General features: G+C 34.6%; 3 protein-coding genes, 1 long non-coding RNA gene and 1 other non-coding gene across 9 annotated transcripts; 2 read left to right on the top strand and 3 right to left on the bottom strand.

The window, feature by feature from the left end:
* The first annotated feature begins 3677 nt into the window (after nt 1–3677).
* On the top strand, nt 3678–4891 carry LOC126664381 (uncharacterized). Its single transcript, XR_007637403.2, has 2 exons — nt 3678–4181; nt 4647–4891. It is a non-coding gene; the product is annotated as an uncharacterized LOC126664381 (long non-coding RNA).
* Nucleotides 4892–7380: 2489 nt separating this feature from the next.
* On the top strand, nt 7381–10979 carry LOC126655376 (uncharacterized). Of its 3 annotated transcripts, XM_050349559.2 has the most exons (6): nt 7381–7616; nt 7713–7817; nt 7938–8377; nt 8606–9932; nt 10024–10170; nt 10270–10979. In XM_050349559.2, exons 3-6 carry the CDS (start codon nt 8324–8326, stop codon nt 10776–10778), a joined length of 2037 nt encoding a protein of 678 aa, XP_050205516.1. In that variant the 5' UTR covers nt 7381–7616; nt 7713–7817; nt 7938–8323; the 3' UTR covers nt 10779–10979. The 3 variants fall into 3 exon arrangements, with proteins under 3 accessions (XP_050205516.1, XP_050205507.1, XP_050205499.1); XM_050349550.2 differs by lacking the exon at nt 7713–7817; XM_050349542.2 differs by lacking the exon at nt 7381–7616 and having other exon boundaries at nt 7643–7817.
* Nucleotides 10980–11374: 395 nt separating this feature from the next.
* Nucleotides 11375–13275, bottom strand: LOC126678730 (protein WHAT'S THIS FACTOR 1 homolog, chloroplastic). The gene has a single exon (XM_050373632.2). It carries the CDS (start codon nt 12975–12977, stop codon nt 11766–11768), a length of 1212 nt encoding a protein of 403 aa, XP_050229589.1. The 5' UTR covers nt 12978–13275; the 3' UTR covers nt 11375–11765.
* On the bottom strand, nt 13093–13187 carry TRNAY-GUA (transfer RNA tyrosine (anticodon GUA)). Its single transcript has 2 exons — nt 13151–13187; nt 13093–13128 (listed from the first exon to the last, which is right to left on the bottom strand). It is a non-coding gene; the product is annotated as a tRNA-Tyr (tRNA).
* An 892-nt stretch (nt 13276–14167) lies between the features above and the next one.
* Nucleotides 14168–20016, bottom strand: LOC126678712 (probable pectin methyltransferase QUA2). Of its 3 annotated transcripts, XM_050373622.2 has the most exons (10): nt 19647–20016; nt 18950–19106; nt 18398–18862; nt 18178–18307; nt 17511–17751; nt 17155–17368; nt 16716–16891; nt 16293–16596; nt 15475–15613; nt 14168–14777 (listed from the first exon to the last, which is right to left on the bottom strand). In XM_050373622.2, the coding sequence occupies exons 2-10, from the start codon at nt 19093–19095 to the stop codon at nt 14619–14621; spliced, it is 1974 nt and encodes a 657-aa protein (XP_050229579.1). In that variant the 5' UTR covers nt 19096–19106; nt 19647–20016; the 3' UTR covers nt 14168–14618. The 3 variants fall into 3 exon arrangements, with proteins under 3 accessions (XP_050229579.1, XP_050229565.1, XP_050229571.1); XM_050373608.2 differs by having other exon boundaries at nt 18398–19106; XM_050373614.2 differs by having other exon boundaries at nt 18398–19103.
* Between the last annotated feature and the right edge of the window lie 2089 nt (nt 20017–22105).

Genomic DNA, 22105 nt, shown 5'->3' with positions numbered 1-22105 from the left:
CTACCAGTTGCCAGCAATAATTTATCAATTGAACTAACCAATGATCAATAGTTCAAGATATAAGCATTTAACAACTTTCTGTTAAAATTGTAAATTTAATTTCTTCCACAAGCAGTCTTCAAATTTAATGATAATAAAAACACTATCAAATGAACATAACAAATGCTAACTTTAGTCATGCATCGAATTTGAATGAATTTCACTATTTTTTTATATATGGATTTAAATTGGATTTCTTTTAAATTTATATGATATTTTAATTAGAAATAAAATTTTAAATCACATGTAAATTTAAATTAAATTTAATATATTATTAAATCTTCAATTAAAAGGATCGAGTATGGGTGAACCAAATTGAAATATATAGATGATGTATTGATCAGTATGGTATTTGGTTAGGTTCGGTCACGAAACAGATCATGCCGCTCAAATTGACAGTAAAAAAATAACAAACATCTCAATCAGTTCAATCGGTTATCAATTCATTAAATGAAGTGAATTTTGACAAAGAAAGTTGGCTACTAAGTGAAAAAGTTGATTGTAACATTCCACATCAAAAGTGTGAGAATGTTTTGAGTGATTTATAATATTTAGGACTGAACTGCCAAAATAATTTGCGTTAGCCATTTGGAGGCTAATGGGTTAGTTTCATAAGTTAATTTGGGCCAGTTAGATTCAGACTATTACAGTTGGTATTAGAGCTAACTCGGAAGTTTTGTGTTTTGTCGTGTCTGGAAGAGAAGGGGGTATTTTTGAACCACAATACTTGTGTGCGGTTTGGAACTGTACTCGAAGCTAGTCGTGACTATAACGTCGCAAATTTAAGAGGGAGTGAATGTAATATCTCACAATTAAAAATGAGTTTATAATTATCAAAATAATTGGCCAGTAAATTAGACATGAAAGTTAATTCAGACAATTTTAAAATAGTAGATAAGATTTGAAAGTTAATTTCTTTTGCTGGTTGTTCTACAAATCAAAACTGGATGAAATTGTATATAAATTTTTGTTGAACCAAACTTATTATTTAGTTCGATTCAGGAGTACATGTCACTCAGATGGCCTGTTTTGTTTAATATACATACAAAAATAACTAAAAAGCATAAATATTAGAGGTTTTTATACAAATATCGGGAAAAATGAAATTGTTTTATAAAAATACTACATGCATTTTTTTTAATAAAAATATAAAAAATAATTACAAAAATATAATTTTATAGAAAATTTCAAATTTTCCAGTTTTTATATTTATTTAGTATATAATACGCATATAATCTAATATATTATCTGTATATAATTTTTTAATTTTGATATAATTCATATATAATACAGATTATATACAGTTTTTTTAAAAAAAACACAAATTCAGATATGAAAATATCTAAACAGAAGAGATGAGGATGAAGAATTATAGCAACACCAACATTACTTTCTACACAATCTTCATTCATATTTCAAACATCAATCAACATATGGAAAATGGTTTAAAAACACAATCGAAAAATAAAACTAAATTGAAAACTGTAAAAGTGAATTCAATATCACAAGAATCAGAAAATGAAACTATTGGCAATATCTTTGATTAGAATCACTCAACTGAGCGGCTAAACTGAGCAGCAGCGGCATGTAAGGTTGATGAGCGGCGGCAGCATATGTGAAGGACTGACGAGGGTTGGCAATATGAAGGGGTGACGAAGAGAATTCTGATGCAGAGAAAAATGCGACTGGATACGGTTCTCTGCTTATCACATTAATTTGTAATTTTCTGGTATACAGTGTAAATCTTCCAAAAGATTAAAATATTCACCTGAAAAATCAGTTGTTATGAGAAAAACTGGCAGAAAAGAAGCATCGGATGAAAAGTGTTGAAATTGTCCGTACAAAAAGTAAAACGAAGACGCTGTTTAAAGCTAAGCTAATCCGACTGAATTCGATCCCAGCAGAACTCAATCCAACGGTTAATATTCATCAAGGAGGGCCCAACATACAGAGTGGAGAGCATCATCTGACACGTGGCTTGCTGAATGACAGAGTTGGTGGCGCCCCACAGAATTATGAGCTTCCCTCCAGAACAGCTAGGAAACATGCCATGTATGAAATTGATGGCAGTGAGAGTGAGAGTGAGCCTCCAACTCATTCATACCTATCATTTCTTTTTAGGGCTAATCACTCAAAAACCCCTCACCTTTAAACTTTTTTTCAATTCCACCCCGACGTTAAAAATTTGTCAATTTTACCCACTTTTAAATTTTCCGTTTTCAATTGTATCCCAATATTTTAATTTTTGTTAATTTTTTTACTTAAATGATGAAATCATTCAATTAATTAAGTCTAAACATGAAATTAAATTCTTTTTTATTCAAAAAAGTACAAATAAGTCCTTTATTTTTAAAAACTAACTAAAAACCATAATCAAATTAACACTAATTTAAATTCTTAATTAATTTAAATAAATTTTAAAAATATACAATCAATATATGCGAGACATGGAGAATATTTTAAACAAATTTCCAAACGCAAAAGAAGTTAATTTAATTTTTCAGGGTACAATTGAAACACAAAAATGCAAAATAGGGTAAAATTGACAAATTTTCAACGTTAGGGTATGATTGAAAAGGGGCTAAACGGTCGGAGTTTTTTTAAGGGTTTTTTACCAAAACAACCAACTTTCTCTTATTCTTATCTTATATACGATGTCCTTTTTCTATTCTTTAAAATACGGAGCACGCTTAACTTTTTAACATTTATACAGACTTTTTTTATGAACAAAGGATCACTTTCACCCCTCATCTTGCGTCAAAGTATCAAAAAAGTGCAAAGCTGGAAAACCGGATCACTTATACCCTGAACTTGTGTAAACCGGCTCAAAAAGCCCCTTATGCTGATGTGGCACCTTAATTGGAGAGTGGGCTTTTAATTAATATTTTTTATTCTAATTAATCTCAATTAAATCCTAATTAATTGCAATTAAAACCTAATAAATTACAATTAATCCCTAGTTAATTTAGGGGTCTTTTTAGCCTTTTTGCCAAAAAAATTTCTAATTTTTTTTTTGCTCCGGCGAGGAGGATCCTCCTCGCGCGGAGCTGTTCTTGACAGATCCTCACCTGAGGATCTGTAACAGATCCTCAGACGAGGATCTGCAGATCCTCGCGCGGATCTGTCAAGAACAGATCCTCGCCTGAGGATCTGTAACAGATCCTCAGGCGAGGATCTGTCAACAGATCCTCAGGCGAGGATCTCTCAACAGATCCTCCGGCGAGGATCTGTACAGATCCTCGTCGGAGGATCTCAAGAACAGATCCTCAGGTGAGGATCTGTGACCCGCGGGTCTGTATTTTAAAAAAAAAATTAAAAAAAAATTAATTTTTTATGTATATTAAAAAATTAGGGTTGATTTATTAATATTTTAATTTTTGGGGTTAATTAGTTAATTCATATTTTAAAATTTGGAGATTAATTTGTTATATATTAAAAATTAGAGGGTTAATTTGTTGTTTTAGATTTTAGAATAATAGGGATTAAATTGTACTTTTTTAATTATAAGTTTTAATTTGTAATGTTTAAAAAAAATTAGGACCATTTTCAACTTTTTTCTATCAAAAACCACCCTGAGTAACAAAACCATTATGAAAAACCGGAGAGTGTAGTACACTCTCTTAGGTGAGAGTGGGGAGGGGGTTTTTGACCCGTTTTACACAAGTTCAGGGTATAAGTGATCCCTTTTTTCAGCTTTGGACTTTTTTGATACTTTGACACAAGTTCGGGGGTGAAAGTGATCCTTTGTTTCTTTTTTTATTTCCATCTTCTTCCTCCATCTCTGGTTTCTCACATTTTCTTTTTTATTTGTCCATCTTCTTCCATCTCTGACTCTCATCTTTTACCCTTCAGATCATTATTGTTCCGTCGCCGTTGTTCCGCTTTCACGTTTTCCGCCATTGTTGTTTTTCTGTCACTCCTTCCTCCATCGTTATTTGCCCGTCACTCTTGTCGCCGCTGTTGTTTCTCTATCACTCTTTCCGCCGCTGTTGTTTCTCTATCACTCCTGCCGTCGCCGTTGTTCCGCCGCCGCCGCTCCTGTCACAGCCTTTATTCCGTTTCTCTCTTTTTTTGTAGATCTAAAATTATCTCTCCATTTCTCTGTCAAATTGAAATCATAAGGCAGAGTGAAAATTATTGAGGTAATTATAGATATCCTTAACCATATTCTACATAAAACAGGTACTTGCATCACATCAGTGCTTAAATGCTTCAATTTTATTCTTAGTTGTTGCTTCTTTTAAATGGGTTAATGCATCGCGACTTATGTGTTAGTTGAATTGCCATTTAAATTTTGAAATCTCATTGAGTTCATGGAGGCATTGACTGCCGCTGCTGATGTGAGCAGCATTAGACAGTTTGGTGTTGGTATTTATTCAGCTTACTTAGTGTTTGGTATTTATTCAGCTGTTGTAATTATGTACTTACATTTGAATGGTATTTGATGTCTGAGTGTAGGCAGAATGTAGAAACATGTTGGCATTTAATTACATGTCACTCTAGGTTTACATTATGTTCTAATTTTTACATTTTTTCATATTAATGAAAAGTTGTTTCCATGCAATTTGAATAATGAGATGACCAAATCGGCTGAGGAAATTGTACAGTTGGTTGTGATAGCTTGGGGGCATAATTATTGACTGAACTTGAAGCAGAGGAGCGCCTACCTTACTATTGTGATTGCCATTCGAAAACCACTATTTAGTTCACATAAGTAAAAAGAGTGAGAGAACATGAAATATTTGTATTGTTATTTTGCTGATTTTAGCATTGGTGAAAAAGATTGTAATTTTATAGTGTTGCTATTGTGTTGATTTAATGTTAATTTTCGGTTGATATTTTATTGATTTTAGGATTGGTGAAAAAGACAATAATGATGTTCGATTATTGTAATATTACACTGTTGATTTTATGTTAATGTTGTGTTGGTATCATGTTGATATTTTGTTGATTTTAGTATAAGCGAAAAAAACCTTATTATATGTGAATAAAATGAAAAAATAAAAATTAAATTGAAGCATTGTTGTAAAAATAAAAATCAGTATAAATAAAATTTAAAGATATAAATTAATTAGTTTATTATATGTTGATTATTGGTTGATCTTGTGTTGATTTTATGTTGATATATGAAAAAAATTAAATATGTGGTAAATAACAAATAGTGATTAAAAATGAGAAAAAAATAAAGATTAAAAAACATTTAAAAGTAAAAATCAATAAAAAAGATTTAAGATTAATATTAATCAGTTTGTTAAATGTTGTTGATAGTGTGTTGATATTATGTTGATAAAAACAGATGAAAAATTTTAACAGTAAAAAAAAGTCAAAATTCAAAAAAAATAAAAAAATCTAAAAATTAAATATTTAATAAATATTAAGTGCAGAAGTATAATGGTGAAATTTTTTTAAAAAAATAATGAAAGAAAATGGTGGAAAATAAAAATTAGTATAAAAAGTAAAGTTTTTATAAAAAACAGTATAAAAGAAAAGAAAGTTGGTATGCAAAGTAAAGATTTAGAAAGGGTGGTATAAAAGTAAATGTTGTAAAAAAAAGGCTTAATCACTTAAAAACCACCCACCTTGTATTTTTTTTTCATTTATACCATGACCTAGGAAAATTTTCAATTGTACCCTATTTTCAATTTTTATGTTTCATTTGTACCCCAAAATTAATTTTTTTGATAATTTAATTAATTTAACGATGAAAATATTAAAAATAAGATACATAAATGATTAACATTAACGCTTTATCAGAATATAGGTTAAAAATGAAGTACTAATTTAAACTTTTTTTCAAAAGAAATTAGGTCAATTAAGCTCATTAGGGTAGAGATGAAACATAAAAATTAAAAATAGGGTACAATTGAAAATTTTCCTAGGTCATGGTATAAACGAAAAAAAATTATAAGGTGGATGGTTTTTAAATAATTAGGCCTAAAAAAAACAGTATTTTGCATAAAAAGCTCGTTTTTTAAAGACATTAGGCCTTCTTTTTAAATTTGAATATAGTATATAATTTAATTCCGGTGGTTGTTAGTGGTAGACTGGTAGAGATAAATCAGTCTAAATCATTGGCTGCAGTGAGGCTCAAAACCAGAACTTAAGAAATGCACTTGGTGGCTACCTATTATGTCCAATCCTAAAATTTATACTATCAAATACTATAGTTATTTTATTTTTCACATTAAATATTATCTTAATTTTTACATATTTAAAATCATCTTATTTTTACATGTTAAATATTATTTCATTTATTAATCATTATCAAACTATAAAATACTACTACCTCCGTTCTTTTTTAGTTGTCCATTTAGCCAAAATTGCACATATTAAGATAGTGGGATTTTTGTCTTAAATAATAGAAGTAAATACTAATATAACCCTACTATATAATAAATGCTTTGTAAATTGAGTTATAGAGTCATTTATTAGGGAGGGTTAAATTTGGAAGATAATAGCTAATGTTATCTTGAAATTCTAAATGGACAACTAAATGTAGACAAATTCATTTGTCTAAATGGACAACTAAAAAAGAACGGAGGGAGTAAACTACAAATAAATGGAACTATAAAAAATATCATCAAATGTATCTTTTCGTATTGTCATAAATCATCATATATTTTTATGATTAACTTTTTGCTTTAGTCCTGTTCAGATAACTATATGAATTAAAAGTAATAGAGCCAATAATTTTAGAGTAATGCTATATAACTCTCTTTTTTAACCCGCTTGACGTGGCAATAAACTAGTGGATGTATTAAAATTTGTTTTTTGAGATATATACACTTTTGGAGGGGAATTGGACAAATTAAATGCTATCATGTAAGGAGGGACAATGAAGGTGGTACAGAATGATGGGTTAAATAGCATTTTCCATAATTTTATAAAAAATTAAAATCAAATCAATTCTGAGCATCAATAATACCATTTTTTTATAAATTTAAGACGAAAGTAATTAAATAGTAAGATCGATTCAAACATATTACTATTTTTCTTTTGACAGAAGTAAAATTTAATTGTATTAGTTGTGAATGGTTAATAGTTAAATTTTTTAGATTTTAAATCTGAGTGAGAATCACCGGTTTTACAGAGATTGGAAACCGAAATCTACAATTCGAAATCGAGAGCTCAACAATGTAGTGGAGAGCTGCTTCAGTAATCACTTGACATGAAAACGAACAAAATGTAGTGGAGAGCTGCTTCAGTAATCACTTGACATGAAATCGAATAAAATTTGATATCCGGAGGTTAAAAAGGTAGGTAGGTTGCATAACAATAAATGGCATAAGAAATAGAAACCGTGTAATCTGCGCGTACGTCTAATCTGATGACTACGTTCACCAGCCAACGTGATTAAATTTTTCTCTTTTGGATTGGCATCGCCCATTCGCCCTATTTCTACTCATTTCCACTCAATTTCACAACCACCACAAAATTCTCCTCTACGTGTCACAATTACTGGTTTCTGTTTTTTTTTTTTTGAAATCGCTGGTTTCTGTTTTCATTTCTCATAATAACAATCTAAATTTGGTTTCTCAATTATCTCGCGGTTGCAACCGATTTCGGTTCATATATAGGTAATTTTTCATTTATTCTGTCTTTCGTTTTGACACGTTCTTTCGCCTCTTCTCTTCATTGTGTTCTCTGTTATTTTTGTCAACACAATGAAGCAGGAGCAGAGAATTTATTCTGTGTCAAAACCTTTGGAATCTGTTTGTCTAAATGCCTTTGCATTGGCTAATTGATTGATCACTGTGTAGAAATTCCCTTTGTTAGTGGTGCGTTTTAGTAATTATATTTATTAGGTTATGATTTTTTTTTTAATTTATGTTTTTGTTTAATTGAACATTGAACTAAGATTGCAAGTTTCTGATGTGGGTTATTGTTGTTAATGGCAGGGAAGGTTTTGAAGAAAGGTTTAATTGAGCTTCTGGAGAGAAGCTGTTGGTTTTATAACTCTGGCCGACCCTCTTGTGAAATTTGCTCAAACCAGAGCAGAGGGTGCTTCTCTCTTTTCTGGTTCTCCATGTTCATTGTCACCATTTTTACCATCATTTTCAATTGGCTCATTGATTTGGCCCCTTCCGATTGATTATGGTTAAAATTTTGTTCTCAAGCATCTTTGTGTATGATATCTGCTTTTTAATCACTTAGCATATGCTTTGAGATGTAACCTTTAGTAGTCAAATTTAACTCTTCATAAATAGAAGGTGCAAAAGAAAAAGATTGTGAAAGAGCGCTTTTTTAATATTGTGGTGGAATCTTGTTTTGCAACTTCTTCGAAATGACGAAATTCATGTCCTGCTTTAAGCTTCCCGTGGAGAAGAAGGAAAAAAAGGTGAGAATTGTTTTCATCTGAATAGTTTGCAATTTTTTCCATTTGATGTTTGATAAATTTTTCTTACCTTGTGATTTGCCTGTTTAAATTCAAAAGATTTATGTTCAAGTCAATAGACTAGGAATGGAAGTATGCGAAAAGTTGGTCAAGGGGGGATTGTGATTGTTTTTGATATATTTTCATGCCTTGTGATTTGTTTGCTTAAAAAAAATCTTTCTTTACTTTTAGGCTGATAACGAATCACCAAGATCTGTTGATGTCAACAAGGGGCGCAAAAGCTTGAAAATTAGGCTAGAGCAGCCAGTAAAACCTTTTGAGAGTGATGAGTTGAAAACTACATCTTTTAGCGTGTCAGTGGAATCAGGATCTCCAAGTGTCCAGAGTGACTCTATTGGTGCCAAGGTAATGAGCCAAGAGAGTTTTGTCGGGGATGAAGCTCCAGAGATTGCATATGAGGGGGAAGATGAGCAGGAAGAAACAGCTTCAATTAAGAGGGAATTGTCTAATTGTGATCTCCAAGCCAATACACCTAGTTCATGTGAACAATGTGTTTCGGATAGTCTAAACTCTGGTTTTTCGAATTCATTTGATATCAACGATATTGACCAACTTGGAGGGAAAGCTGAGAATGGTAATGAAATCAATATTGATGAGATTCAAAGCGGACATGTTAGTGATCCTGGGATGGGAAAGGCCGCTTTATGGGGTTCACCTAAGCTTAAGCGGTCTTGCTCTAATCTGGAAACAAACAAACATCTGAGAGAAAAAGCAGATCAATTGACTCCTTCAAAATCCGAGTATTCTGGAAAATCACTTGAATTAGACGAGGAATTGAGAAATCCCGGTAGCCCTTCATCCGTAACCAGCCATCGGAGTGCTGACAGAGTGATGTTAAAGAAGCACTCTTCGAGCCAAGTTTTACCCTCCAGGAGTAGAAGGCTATGGTGGAAATTGTTTCTGTGGAGTCACAGAAATCTGCATAGACCGAGGATTGAGAAACCGAAGCCTCAAGTTGTTACTGCTACAAACCAGCAATGTGGGTACAATTCAGATACAGTTGAACCAAATAGAGCTCTGACGTCGAGCAACATGCTATCAGCTGAGTCATTTACCGCAGAATCTTTGAGTAAATGCTGCAACAATAATGAAGACGACAATCAGAGCTGGGATGGTTTTCATGGCGAGGTTTCTGGTCAATGGCCTCAAAAACAGTGGGTTGCTTTCTCCATGGAAACATCACCCTTTACAAGAGTGGATGAGTGGGTAAAAGATCTCGAGACTCAAGTGCCACCTAGTAATGATGCTAGTAACAGCGGCGAGGGCAATGTCTTGTCTACTGCTGAGGCTGGCAGATCACCACCAAGAGGCATGGCCAACTCGACTCGACGTCCCGACATTATTCTCTCGGAGGAGATCGTACAAGCCAATGCTGTGATTCAATCTCTGAATGGCAGCTCAACCGTTGCTCACATCTCCGGTATTGGCTTAAAAGCCATTCCCACCATATCGTGCTTCGTCAGTCTTAGATCTGTCAACTTATCAAACAATTTCATAGGTATGCTGTTTGCTGCAGCTGAAAGTACCCGCTACTTAAAAGATGCTTTATTAATTATTAGTAGTAATATGGTGTTTTCTTCTGTTTCCAGTGTATATCAACCCAGGATCACTGCCGAAAGGTCTTCACACACTCAATTTGTCGAGAAACAAAATCAATGCCATTGAAGGACTCCGAGAATTAACTCGATTGCGAGTACTGGATCTTAGTCACAATCGTATTTCTCGAATCGGACAAGGTGATAATTCCTTATCAGATTAAAATCATCATAATCCTTTTAATGAGATTGTAAGTTTGTGAGAAATGACATTATAATACAAAATCTTGATGATATCAGGGCTGTCAAATTGTACAATGATCAAAGAACTCTATCTTGCTGGGAATAAGATTAGTGATGTGGAGGGATTGCACAGACTCCTGAAGCTTACAGTGTTAGATGTGAGCTTTAACAAGATAACAACAACAAAAGCTCTAGGGCAGCTTGTTGCTAACTACAACTCGCTTAAAGCGTTGAACTTGCTGGGCAACCCAATTCAGAGCAACATCAGCGATGATCAGCTACGGAAAGCACTTTGTGGACTTCTTCCAAAGCTTGTGTACTTAAACAAGCAACCCATTAAACCACAAAGAGCGAGAGAGGTTCTTACTGATAGTGTGGCCAAAGCAGCTCTTGGAACCAGCAGCGGTTTGAGCTCTCGCAGAAGAGTAGTGAAGAGAGCAAGCATCGGCGGTTCAACCTCCTTTAACGCGCACAGAAACAGTGTTGTTGCTAAACCTAAAAGCAAGATCAGATCAAAGGGTCAAACTCACCAAGTAAGAACTGGATCATCAACGCGTGCCTCTTAATCCAACCTTTAAAGTTTTCATGATTGTGAAACTTTTCCAATAAATCTGTGTGTTTTAGTCATCACTGGAAGTCTGCTTGCGAGTTGGACATTTCTGGATCCATTAAGGGAAATTTTTTTCTGTATGTTGGACCTCTACATTGGCAATTGTAAGTAATGTTTTCCTATTCCAAAAAAAAAGTAATGTTTTCCTCTTTGCAAATGTGAGCTTTTTCCAATTGCTTTTAGAAAGGAGATAATTGATTGAAGTCTTAACCACTGTTAATCATTGTTTGGATTAAAAGATTTTAGATAAATTCAATTGATGAATTTTAAGAAAATCAATTGTTTGCAGATAAAAGATTATAAAAATTTATAAATGTTAAAAACTACTACTATCAATCATACTTTCTCATTTAAATCTAATCTCTTAAATGGATAAATTTAAGTTCTATCCTAATGAATGATGAATTGGTATAATATATAATTATTTCAATAACTTTTTTTATAAATTTATTAGTTTTACATTCAATCTAAATAATGAAATCTTTAAATTCATTATTGATAGACTAAAAATTTGCAAATGACACTATATTCATGAATTATACAGAATTTCAATTCAATTCAAAAGGTGCCTCAGTGATATTTTTATTGCTCAAATGATCAGAAAAGTGATTTTTCAAATCCAATGATAAACTTCATCAAAATAACATCAGATATGATCAACAAATTAAGTTCATCATGATGAACTATTGGATTAAAAATAGAATTAAAGCAACAAGAAGTTCTCTGCAATAGGTTTCATACACAATTGTTCCACAAAACCTTATGTAATACCGTAGTAGTTGATGTAGCCTCAAGCCCCTCTTGATGACATTTTGAATCAAAGATGCGCAGATTGTGATTCCATCAACCAAGAACTCCACCAACTCTCAAAACACATGATGGAGCTTGCTGGATTGTGCAAATGCAACCATAAATACCCATCAAAGGAAACTCAATCTCCCCATCATTTCCCAGCAAAACAAGAATCCAACTTCCCTTTCTTCATTAGAGCATATTTATACAACTTCTCATTAAAAACCACTTGCGGATCCTTATGAATCAAATTCCCTCGATCATCGTATGCATCATTCAAGAACACAACCCAGTTCATCTCCGTCCCCGCAAGATAAAATGCCCGCGGCTGCTTCTTAAGCATATCATACGTATGCTTCGTCAACGAAAACTCCTCCTTAAACTCCACAATATGATGAATAGAAGCTTTATTCTCCAATGTCAAGGTTAAAAACTCATGTATAACCCCTACCCTGTATTTCTCAGCTTCCAAACTCCAAAGTTGCAATTTTTCGCCATCACTGTAAGGCGAAACCAAAGGTAAGGAATTCAAGCTATTCAGTTTCCTCATATCCTCCTCATCCAAATCCAAATCCTTCGAATGCTTCATCGGAAACTTAAATGCCCGTTTAATCTTATCCTCATTAACAACAAACTGCTTCTCCAACTCACTAATGGCTAAATTAGGATCCCATTTAACTAACTCCAACACTCTTTTACCATCATTCTCAACTGAAATCTTAATCCAATCAGAATATTTATCAACTCTATCTCTAAAATCATCAGGAATTCCAAATAATAATCTACAATGATGAATCTTACTTAAAGGAATCTTCTTATCTTTAGACATCATTAACAGCTTGATCACTTTGTTAACCCTATCCTTCTCCATCGAATCCATTATCAATTTTTCTTCTTCAAGCAAGTCCTCCATGAAATCTGTAAACCCTAACCACATTTTATTGTCGTTGTGTCGGTAAATTTGGAAAAGTAACGGATGGTTCTCGATAAAGCGCGTGACCTTACGACCGCGCGCGAAACCAAGCTCTCGATAAAGCTTGCCGGCGTCATCAAGGCGGAGAATGTGTTCCTGCTGTTGGGAGAGGAAAAGTTTGGATCGGGTGAGGAATCTGAAGTAAGAATCGCGCTCGACTAAGGATTCGAAGTATGGGTTTCGGGTGGATGGGTGCTGGACGGGTTTGATCCGCGGGGATTCGGGTTTTTTGCGTTTCTTTTTGAACTTTTTGGGGGTTTTGGTTACAAGAAATGAGGTGGAGAATTGGGAAGTGAATAGGAAATTAGGGTTAGAGTTTTGGAAGGGAGATGGTATTAGGGTTTTGGAATTGGAATTGGTAATTTTGGAGAAGAAGAAGCGCCAAGACATTTGTATTTTCTATCCGGAACTAAAGTGCGTGTTGGGTTTTTTGAGCAAGTAGCGGCAGTTGACATTGTAAACTCTCACAACAAAAAATGATGAACAGAAAAAGCAGATAAAAAAGTCCGACCTGCCGGATTCGAACCAGCGACCTAAGGATGGCCGATGGATTGATTATCCTACTACAGTCCTCCGCTCTACCAACTGAGCTAAGGTCGGCTGATGATTATAGCTTGATCAACTGTTCAACCTGAAGTCAATTCAGTATAAAATGATATTGAGATATTTTACTTTTTTGTTCAATGCTGAAATAAATCATTAGGGTTCTTATTATACCAGCTCAGCTAATTTAAATAATATGAGATTAAAATTATATACTGCCTGTTACTAAATACAATAGATAATATCCAATAAAAACTCCTTCAGAACAAAATATTAAATAAGGTTAAATTTGTGATTGTGAACAAAAACATCAAAAATACTCTCAAAAAAAGCGTTTAACTACATGAGAAAACTGAATAGCTTGAACTCCTTATCTTTGGTTTCGCCTTGTAGTGATGGCGATAAATTGGACCTTTGGAGTTTGGAAGCTGAGAAACATTATAAAATAGTCCTATAATTGTCGTCACCTCAGCTCTAATTATTTTTTGCCACCTCGAGGGTAAAATGAGCTCAGTTAATCAATTTATAGATGTGTTTGTCCAATCCAATACTATGAATTTATCCTTAATTGATGTATTGCGCTGAAAAATAATGCACAGCAGTAAAGTTTAGGATTGAAAAGTAGCAAATTTCATGTATGTTTTGAATAATGAGCAGTATGAAGTTGGCTGTTTTAGAGGGTAGATGACAAACATTTATTACACGCATTGAATGACATATATAGAGACAAGAGGTGACTGGTCATATAATTCCCCTTACAAAGAACATACCAAAGTACTGAGCCGAACCATTGGGCCATAACTCATAGTAAATTGGGATACTACAAAATATATTGCAGCATTGTCTTGTCTCACTTCCTGCAAATGCAGTTATTTGGTTTCTCTCTTTTATAAACATCATTTGCCGTGCAGTACCCAAAAAGAGTTAATTGAGCCACCAACTTGTAGAATGACGCTCCATAAGTGTACAACTGCAAATATTTTCAATTCCAGAACAATAGCAATCACAGAACAGCCGGATCTGTGTTTTCCATTGAATGGTGAAATTAATTGAAATATATTAATAAAAAATATATGAATGAATATTCTTTCACATAGAATGAACTGCCAAGCATTTTCCCTTTCTTTTTTATATACGACATCAAAGAAGACTAACTTATTCTGAAATCATCTTCACAGTCTTAGTCATGTGGTGTATGGTTGTAATCTGACAAATGCATCCAAAGTTTGATAAATAAATTTGCTTCTATACTTGTTGTTTGCTCGGCAAGTAATTACATGGCCCTATGTTTGCCTTACGGCCTCATAGGAACTGTGGTTTGATTCTCCAAACTTTCTTGCTTCTTCTCTGTTTTCTGGTTTCTTCTTTCTCCTCAAAATTTTTGATTCCTCCATTTAACGACTCGAGCTAAGGCTCGTTAATAAATATTGCAAAATCAATACGAACAATATGATCTAACTTGTCAGGCTCCAGTTGAGAAAATCACGATCAGCTTGCTTGTTTCTTAAAGAAAGGTTTCTGGCAGATCAGGAGCTTCTCGTCACTGTTACTCTCGAACTCTATAACTCGTGCTTCCCACTTCAGCCGTGCAGTTAGAGCTCTTGCTGATTCAATGAGTGGAGCTGTGTCGTGTATTATCACCCACCCCTGCACCAACGAGTAACGTTAGTTTCAAATCTTTTATCTATACTGCAGATTTCCTAATGCATGATCAAAAATAGAAACCGTCTAAATCAACTCACATATCACAAGTGTAAGCATGATAACTTAAAACATGGAAACTTAGATGCTTGAGCTAATAAAATTGAATTATGCAATAAGGATAATTAATTTATAGCATCAGCATGAGAGAACTCGTGGTGGTTTATGTTATACAAGAGGTCCCAACCGGGAGAGCATTAATGAAATGCAATTTTCAGAGCATCCCTGCGCAAGCATATACAGTAGCAGAAAGCTTTCTTTTAACGATGAAGATTAACAGGTGAATTAAAACATAAATAAGGACAGTTTTTAGTTTCTCAAACCAAATTGGGATGATTTGCAAAAGGAATTTAACAAATGTCACCACTTTTGTCCTACTGCAAGTTCTCAATCGCTAAATCTCTTTAATTGTTTCAAAGAGCAACAACTGTAAGGATGATTTGGGACGATAATCTAGAGCAAAATTATTAAACAGTTTAGAAATTTAAATTCTCGACACAGCACCACAATGCGTACATCTAGAGTTTGTTGCATTTATGCTCAGAATAATTAATGACATTTGATTTGAAATGGCTTGATAAAATTTTCCACTCCAGCCATAATAATTAAATATAAAATTTAATATACTTGGGTAAACAGGTACCTCTGGACGAAGTAATCGATCAATTTCAGTAAAGATGTCCAGCACGGTACACCTGCGCTGATGATTAGCTTCAAGAGATAAAAGCCCTGATGCATGCACTAAATCATATGTTCTTGGGTATGTTGGGAATGCTTCACACCTGACACAAGAAAGATTCATCTAACAATCAGAGTACAAAACATAACAGACTTTATGAACTATGATCTGCTGATCCAAATCAGGGAAATTACTTTTTTCTTTTGTGTATGTTTCAAAATTAAGATATATTGAAAGTCAGAAATGGTCAGCAAAAGATTCCGAAAACTTTAGTGACAACATGCCCTTTAGTTAAACATTGTTTCTAAGGAGCAGTGAATTTATCCTACTACATTAGCATAGTAGTTACATCTTCATGTTTCGGAACTTAAAAGGATTTATTTACTTCTGTACTGCTATTAGTTAAAATTAAGCAATTTTCTGTCAACATTTCCATAATGATCTGCAGTTGGTCTAGGAACTTCTGGGCTTTAGCAGCATATTCTTTTTGCAATCTGTTCAGATCCTTCAGGATAATCCTACTTATAGAAGGGTATATTGGAACCAGGCAGACAAAGAAACAGATGCAGATCTTGTGTTTTATAATTTGTCTATCTCAAACAAAAATGACAAGTTGACTACTCTCGGAATTTGACTATTATAGCATATGCTTTACTAATCATGTGCAATTGCTTCGGACTGGTTAAGTTTCAATTCCCAGGTAGAAGAACATTATTCATATAGAGTTTACTAAGCTTAGGAAAGACGAAACAAAAAAAGATGGAGATTGACGATAGACTAACCAGTCATGCTGTACACCAACAAAGCCCCTGTCAAGAATCATGGGTAGGTAGTTAGGTCCACTTGTTGGCACCACGTTCATAACCCATACGGACTTTCCAGCTTCCAATAGCGCAGAATTAAAGCCACCAAAATGAGAATTCATGTCAAGCACATTTCGGAGCATGTTATATGGCGGAGATGGATCCTCATCACCAGGTCTTTTTGGATGATCTGAGAATATTAATGGGGACAAAAGTGACCAATAATTACTGACTGAAGTTTTCCAGCTTTCACTGTCTTCTGTGTATTCTTCTGGATGCAGACCTGTTAAATTATGAAAGCAATTAGTATTATAAAAATAATAGGAACAAAGAAACATATCAATACCAGCTTAAAGCTTTTTGTCTTTTATTTCCACATGCCAAGATAGAACTACCAATTACCATATATTGCAAGCTCGTTCTTGCTCAAGTGAGACCTAGAAGGCCAAGTACGCCTCTCTTTTAAGGAAATCCATCGGCGACTTTGTGTTCCAGCTATGCATGCTTGCAGTGGTCGATAGTAAGGAGATTCAACATCTTGGCCTTTACTGCAGAGTGAAGGGCCTGAACTAGGTTTCCTAGATACACAAAGGAGAAAATTGAGTATGATGATCTATTTATATAGGCAAGTGCCTGCATATTAAATCTCAAATCTCATCTTCGAAAATGCCTCTTCACTCTATATTACCCATTTTCAGGTCTTAGCCTTTTAATTATTGCAAACAAAGATATTTCAGAAACCTATAACTATTTCTGAACTGTGTGTCTGACACCCTTGCGTAAATTTGAGCAACAATGCTTATATCAATACAAGATAAAATCAATAAGCCAGATGCCTTACCTGGAACTATAGCAACCCTTTTTAGCAGTCTTTTTCCATACGACAGTTTCATCTTGTTGAGACAACATCTCCCAACACAGATTTTCTGCAAAAACTCGAATGAAGTTCCACCTTTTCAGATTCTCTTTGTTACGAGCATTAGTAAGAGGTGAAGTCCAGACAAAGTATCCACCAGGCTTTAAAACTCTATCCACTTCAATCAAGTAAATACCATCTGTAGCACATAACATAGACATAACCAATCAATGTTCTTGTATATAATTTAAAGAAACTTTATCTATAGTATTATATGCTAAATGCTAATGTAAAATTTTGAGAAATATAAATCATAAATATGTGTAAATGGAGATTAGTACCTTTTTGGTCCCAATCAATGCCACACCGTGCACAATGCAGCATATCAAAGGAAAGGGAAGGATATGGCAACTGTTTGGAAGTAAAGGAACCAATCATTGCAGGAAGACCTCGTTCAAGAGTGAGTTGCACTTGACTGCCTGAAGCTTCATAGTTTGCAATGCACATAGTTATAAGCTGTTTTTGGAAAAGATGTGCTCCAAAGCTCCCATAACCACATCCTATGTCCAAAATGGTTCTTATCTGCGAAGTTAAAAAACCGGTAAAAGTTGTTATTAATCCTATACTTCAGAGGTTAACTAATATCGTCATTACGATATTGTTATGCAGGAAGAAGCAGCTCACATCACAATACAGGCAGAGACATACACAAACGTTTAAGCCAGTTAACAGAAAGCTAGCACACTTTCAGATAAGTTTTGCATTTATAGTAGGATTCTTACTGCTGTTAGCATTAGAACTTTATAAATGAAGATAAAAAGCGAAAATTTGAAAATGGCCTCTAATGTTTAAACTAAAGTCTTCTATTCTTTTCCATGTTATTTGTGGAACCACTGTGTCCATGGCTGGAATATGGCACTGCCATGATGTCAATATAATAAGAGCTTGAGACAAAACGAGTCAAAAGAAAGTGTAATAGTGTAACAGAGATTACAAATAGTCACTTACTCCAGCGTGTATAAAGTTAGATTCATTTCTCAATCCAATCATTTCAGCAATTTGATGCGAGTAGTCTTCAACGCTATCAAACATAGAGGCTGAACGAAAGGAAATCTGCTCTTGGTCCAACATCATCATTCTGGAAACCAAATCAAAACAAAAACATTGATGATCTCTCTAGAACTGCAAACCTAAAACAGAGTATGCTAATAGAAGAATTTCTGCTCACCTCTTGGTCAGGCTACCAGAGGAAAGCACCTCTTGTGCAGTAATTTTAACATTAGCAACCCAAATGACATCCCTTCCAGTTGGCCAGCGAAGAGGAATCTTATAGTTTACTGGTGGAAGAGCCAAACAACTTTGCTTCGACACTTGCCCACAAAATCGGTCATTCTCATTACCATCGACGTTTTCTGAAACATTGTAGCAAGGAACATTGTTTTCATACTCCTGAGGACAGAATTCCAATTCCTTGAACCTTGGGGAACCAAGAGACAACTCTCCAATTTCCCATAAGTCGGAAACAAGCTGCTCTTGAAGGCGCCTATAATTATGAATAATTTGACCTCTTGATGAACTTGTTATAGATAAAGTCCACCAAAAAGATCCAGTAAGAGCAAGGACTAAGATGAAAACTAAGCTCAACTTCAAAAGGAGCAAAGTGAATTTGTGCCTGGTTCTTGGAGTGCCAATGCTGAATGGATCAGAAGCAAAGCCATTTTCAGTACTATCATATTTAGAAGGAGAAAGATTATCAGGGAAAAATATCCGAAAAGGAAACCTCAGAGCTAAATAACTGTGATCCGAAGAACGGCTCTTATCCAACTCTTCCTTTTCTGGTTTATCTTTCATTTGGGAATCCCATAAATCATCGCTGTTCCCAGAGATCCGCATCCCTGATATGCCTCTTTGCAGAGGCCTAGACATTTTCTAACCTGCTAAAACCCCAACAACAACCAATTAGATAACAGATTCAAAGCAAACCCAGTTAATTTTCTGAGCCAAACATATCATGGAAACAACAGAAATAAAGCAAACCAATCAAGTAAGCAAAAGAAACAAGATACCAATAAAATGCTCTACTCCAAATTAATCAAGTTACAAATTGGAGGTAAAGCTAAGACACTGGGATAAGCTAACAGTGTTACTACACAGTCAAAATTGTGAAATTTGAAGATTAATTCACAGCCAATTGCGCTAGATCCATTGGGCAGTAAAAAAAAAAAAGAACGACACAAGTCATCTAAAACTCTAGACAAAATCCTGTAAAGGAAAAGGGGAAAAGGTAATTAAGATTCAAAGAAAAAGATAAAAAAAAAATAGTAATTTTTGTTTGTAACATTAGAATGAAAGGGCCAATCAATCTAGCACATCAAATGAAAGAACCCAAGTAGATCAATAAAGAGAGAACACAAAAATCAATCCAAATCAAGCAAAAGGTAAACAAAGTGATCAAAATAAAAGAAAAAAACGACTACCTGAAATGGGCAAAACAAGAACGCAAGTTTGGAGTGGTAAATAAAGGAACAGCAAACGAAAAGGAATCCCAGAAAATGAGGCTGAATTGATGAGTGAATTCCGGTTAAACCCAGCAAAACAAAACGACAAAGCAGCACCGGCAGCAGCACCAGCTTCTTCTTCTTGTTCTTTAAATAAAAAAATAATAGAAGAAGAGAAATTTACAAGTGTATCAAAAACTCACTCACTTCTGTGTGTATTTGTTTATTAATGGAACAGAGAGAGATTTTGTATGGATCCAATCAAGACAGTGTTCTCGTGAAAGCTTTCAAATACTATCCAACCCACCCCTTTTATATACTCCACACCACCTTTTTTTTAATCCTACTCTCTAATTTCCTCTACTTTATCACATCTTAATGGCTAATAATCACCGACGGTCCTCGACCTTTGCTCTAAGCTTCCGTAAACCCCCCGACCTTTCAAAAGCTTCCCTAAACCCCCCAACCTTTATGGCGGCGCTCATTCACGGTCCTTATGGACGAAAATACCCCTAAGCGCCGTCTTTTTTTGGCGGCTACAATTCTTAAAAAAAGACGGCGCCACGTGTCATCTGACATGTGGCAAAATATCTAAAAAAAATTGAAAAACCCAAAACACCCTTACAACTATTAAAATTTAATTAAAACAAAAATAAAAAATCAAAGCAAATCAACCCATTCAAACCACTGAATTATTGAAACCGAACCGCCACAACCGAACCCGCCTCCGGTCATCTTCTCAGGTGAGAAAACGACCAAGCTCGTCGTCTTCTCACCTGAGAAGACGACCGTCTTCTCAGATCTGAGAAGACGAGATGCTGCTCGTCTTCTCAGATCTGAGAAGACGAGCATCAGCTCGTCTTCTCAGGGGAAGACGAGCTGCTGCTCGTCTTCTCCGGTTGTGAGAAGACGAGCTGCTGCTCGTCTTCTCCGATTGGGAAGACGAGCAGCAGCTCGTCTTCCCTGAGAAGACGGGCTGCTGCTCGTCTTCCCTGAGAAGACGGGCTGCTGCTCGTCTTCCCTGAGAAGACGGGCTGCTGCTCGTCTTCTCCGTTTTTCAGAAGACGAGCAGCAGCTCGTCTTCTCCGTTTTTCAGAAGACGAGCAGCAGCTCGTCTTCTCTGAGAAGACGAGCTGCTGCTCGTCTTCTGCACATCTGTTCTTGGAGAAAAGATGTGCATCTGTTCTCCAAGAACAGATTCAGATCTGCTCTCCAAGAGCAGATTCCGATGGGTCGGCGGCGGGCGGCGGGTGGTGGTTGGCGGCGGGTGCGGTGAGTGGTTCGGGTTGGCGGGCGGATTGACCGTGGGTTGGGTTTGATTAAGTAAATTTGATTTGGTTTAATTTTTTAGGGGGTATTTTGGGTGTTTCAATTTTGTTTTGACATTAAATGACGTGTCAATTAACATGTGGCGCCACTATTTATTTTTTTCCAAAAAAAAGGACAGCCGCCAAAACCAAAAGGGTAGTTTCGTCTATAAGGGCCGTGAATGGCGCCGCCACAAAGGTTGGGGGGTTTAGGGAAGCTTTTGAAAGGTTGGGGGGTTTACGGAAGGTTAGGGTAAAAGTCGAGGACCGTCGGTGATTATTAGCCCATCTTAATTCTACTGTAAACTTAACCATTTCTTCATTGACCAAACCATCGCTTCAGTCCTTCCATTTATACATTTAACTCATTTAAATTCAATTTAATACTATATTTTAGCAATCTAGTCCAGAACTATCTAAAATATAATTAATTAATAGAAGATGTGTTGCAGCTGCACTTATTATTTGGTTATTAATTTTTGTCTTTCTGGATTGCCATTTATGAGTATGCGGCTTGTTATTATTAAGAGAGAAATGCTAAACATCACGAAATGGTTGAGACACGAAATACACTACATATTTATTTGTAAGTGGTGGTAATTAATACTACTAAATGGTTAAATTTCTTTTACATTTGCTTACGTGTATATAGTTGGTAGTTGGTACTGTGTTCAAATTTAAGAAATAAATCTTCAATTTTTTTATTTTAATTATTTTTTATTTATTTTATAACTCTTAGTCTTAATATTTTATTTATTTGTTCTATGATTTATTTTTATTTAAAAAAAACTAAAAATAATACAAAGGCAAAAGGTATAAAAAAATCTTCGATATTCCCCTAAAAGTATGTATCAAACCTTAAAATTTTTTGGATATAAAAAAATCCTCATTGTTCTTAAATTGAAAAAAAAAAAAAACCTTTCGTCCATAATTTTCATTAATTTCCGGTTAGTAGCTGAAGTGACACTAAAAGTATTTTAAGCATTAAGAGTATTTCTGAATTTTTTTTCTAGTGTCACTTCAGCTACTAATCGGCAATTAGTTAAAATTATGGACGGAAGGTTTTTTTGTTCAATTTAAGAACAATGAGGATTTTTTTATATCCAACAAATTTTAAGGTTTGATACATAC

The sequence above is a fragment of the Mercurialis annua genome, linkage group LG1-X (genome assembly GCF_937616625.2).
Source record: "Mercurialis annua linkage group LG1-X, ddMerAnnu1.2, whole genome shotgun sequence".
Lineage (NCBI taxonomy): Eukaryota > Viridiplantae > Streptophyta > Magnoliopsida > Malpighiales > Euphorbiaceae > Mercurialis > Mercurialis annua.
The sequence above is the reverse complement of the archived record's forward strand: the minus strand, read 5'-3'. Positions and strand labels throughout refer to the sequence as shown.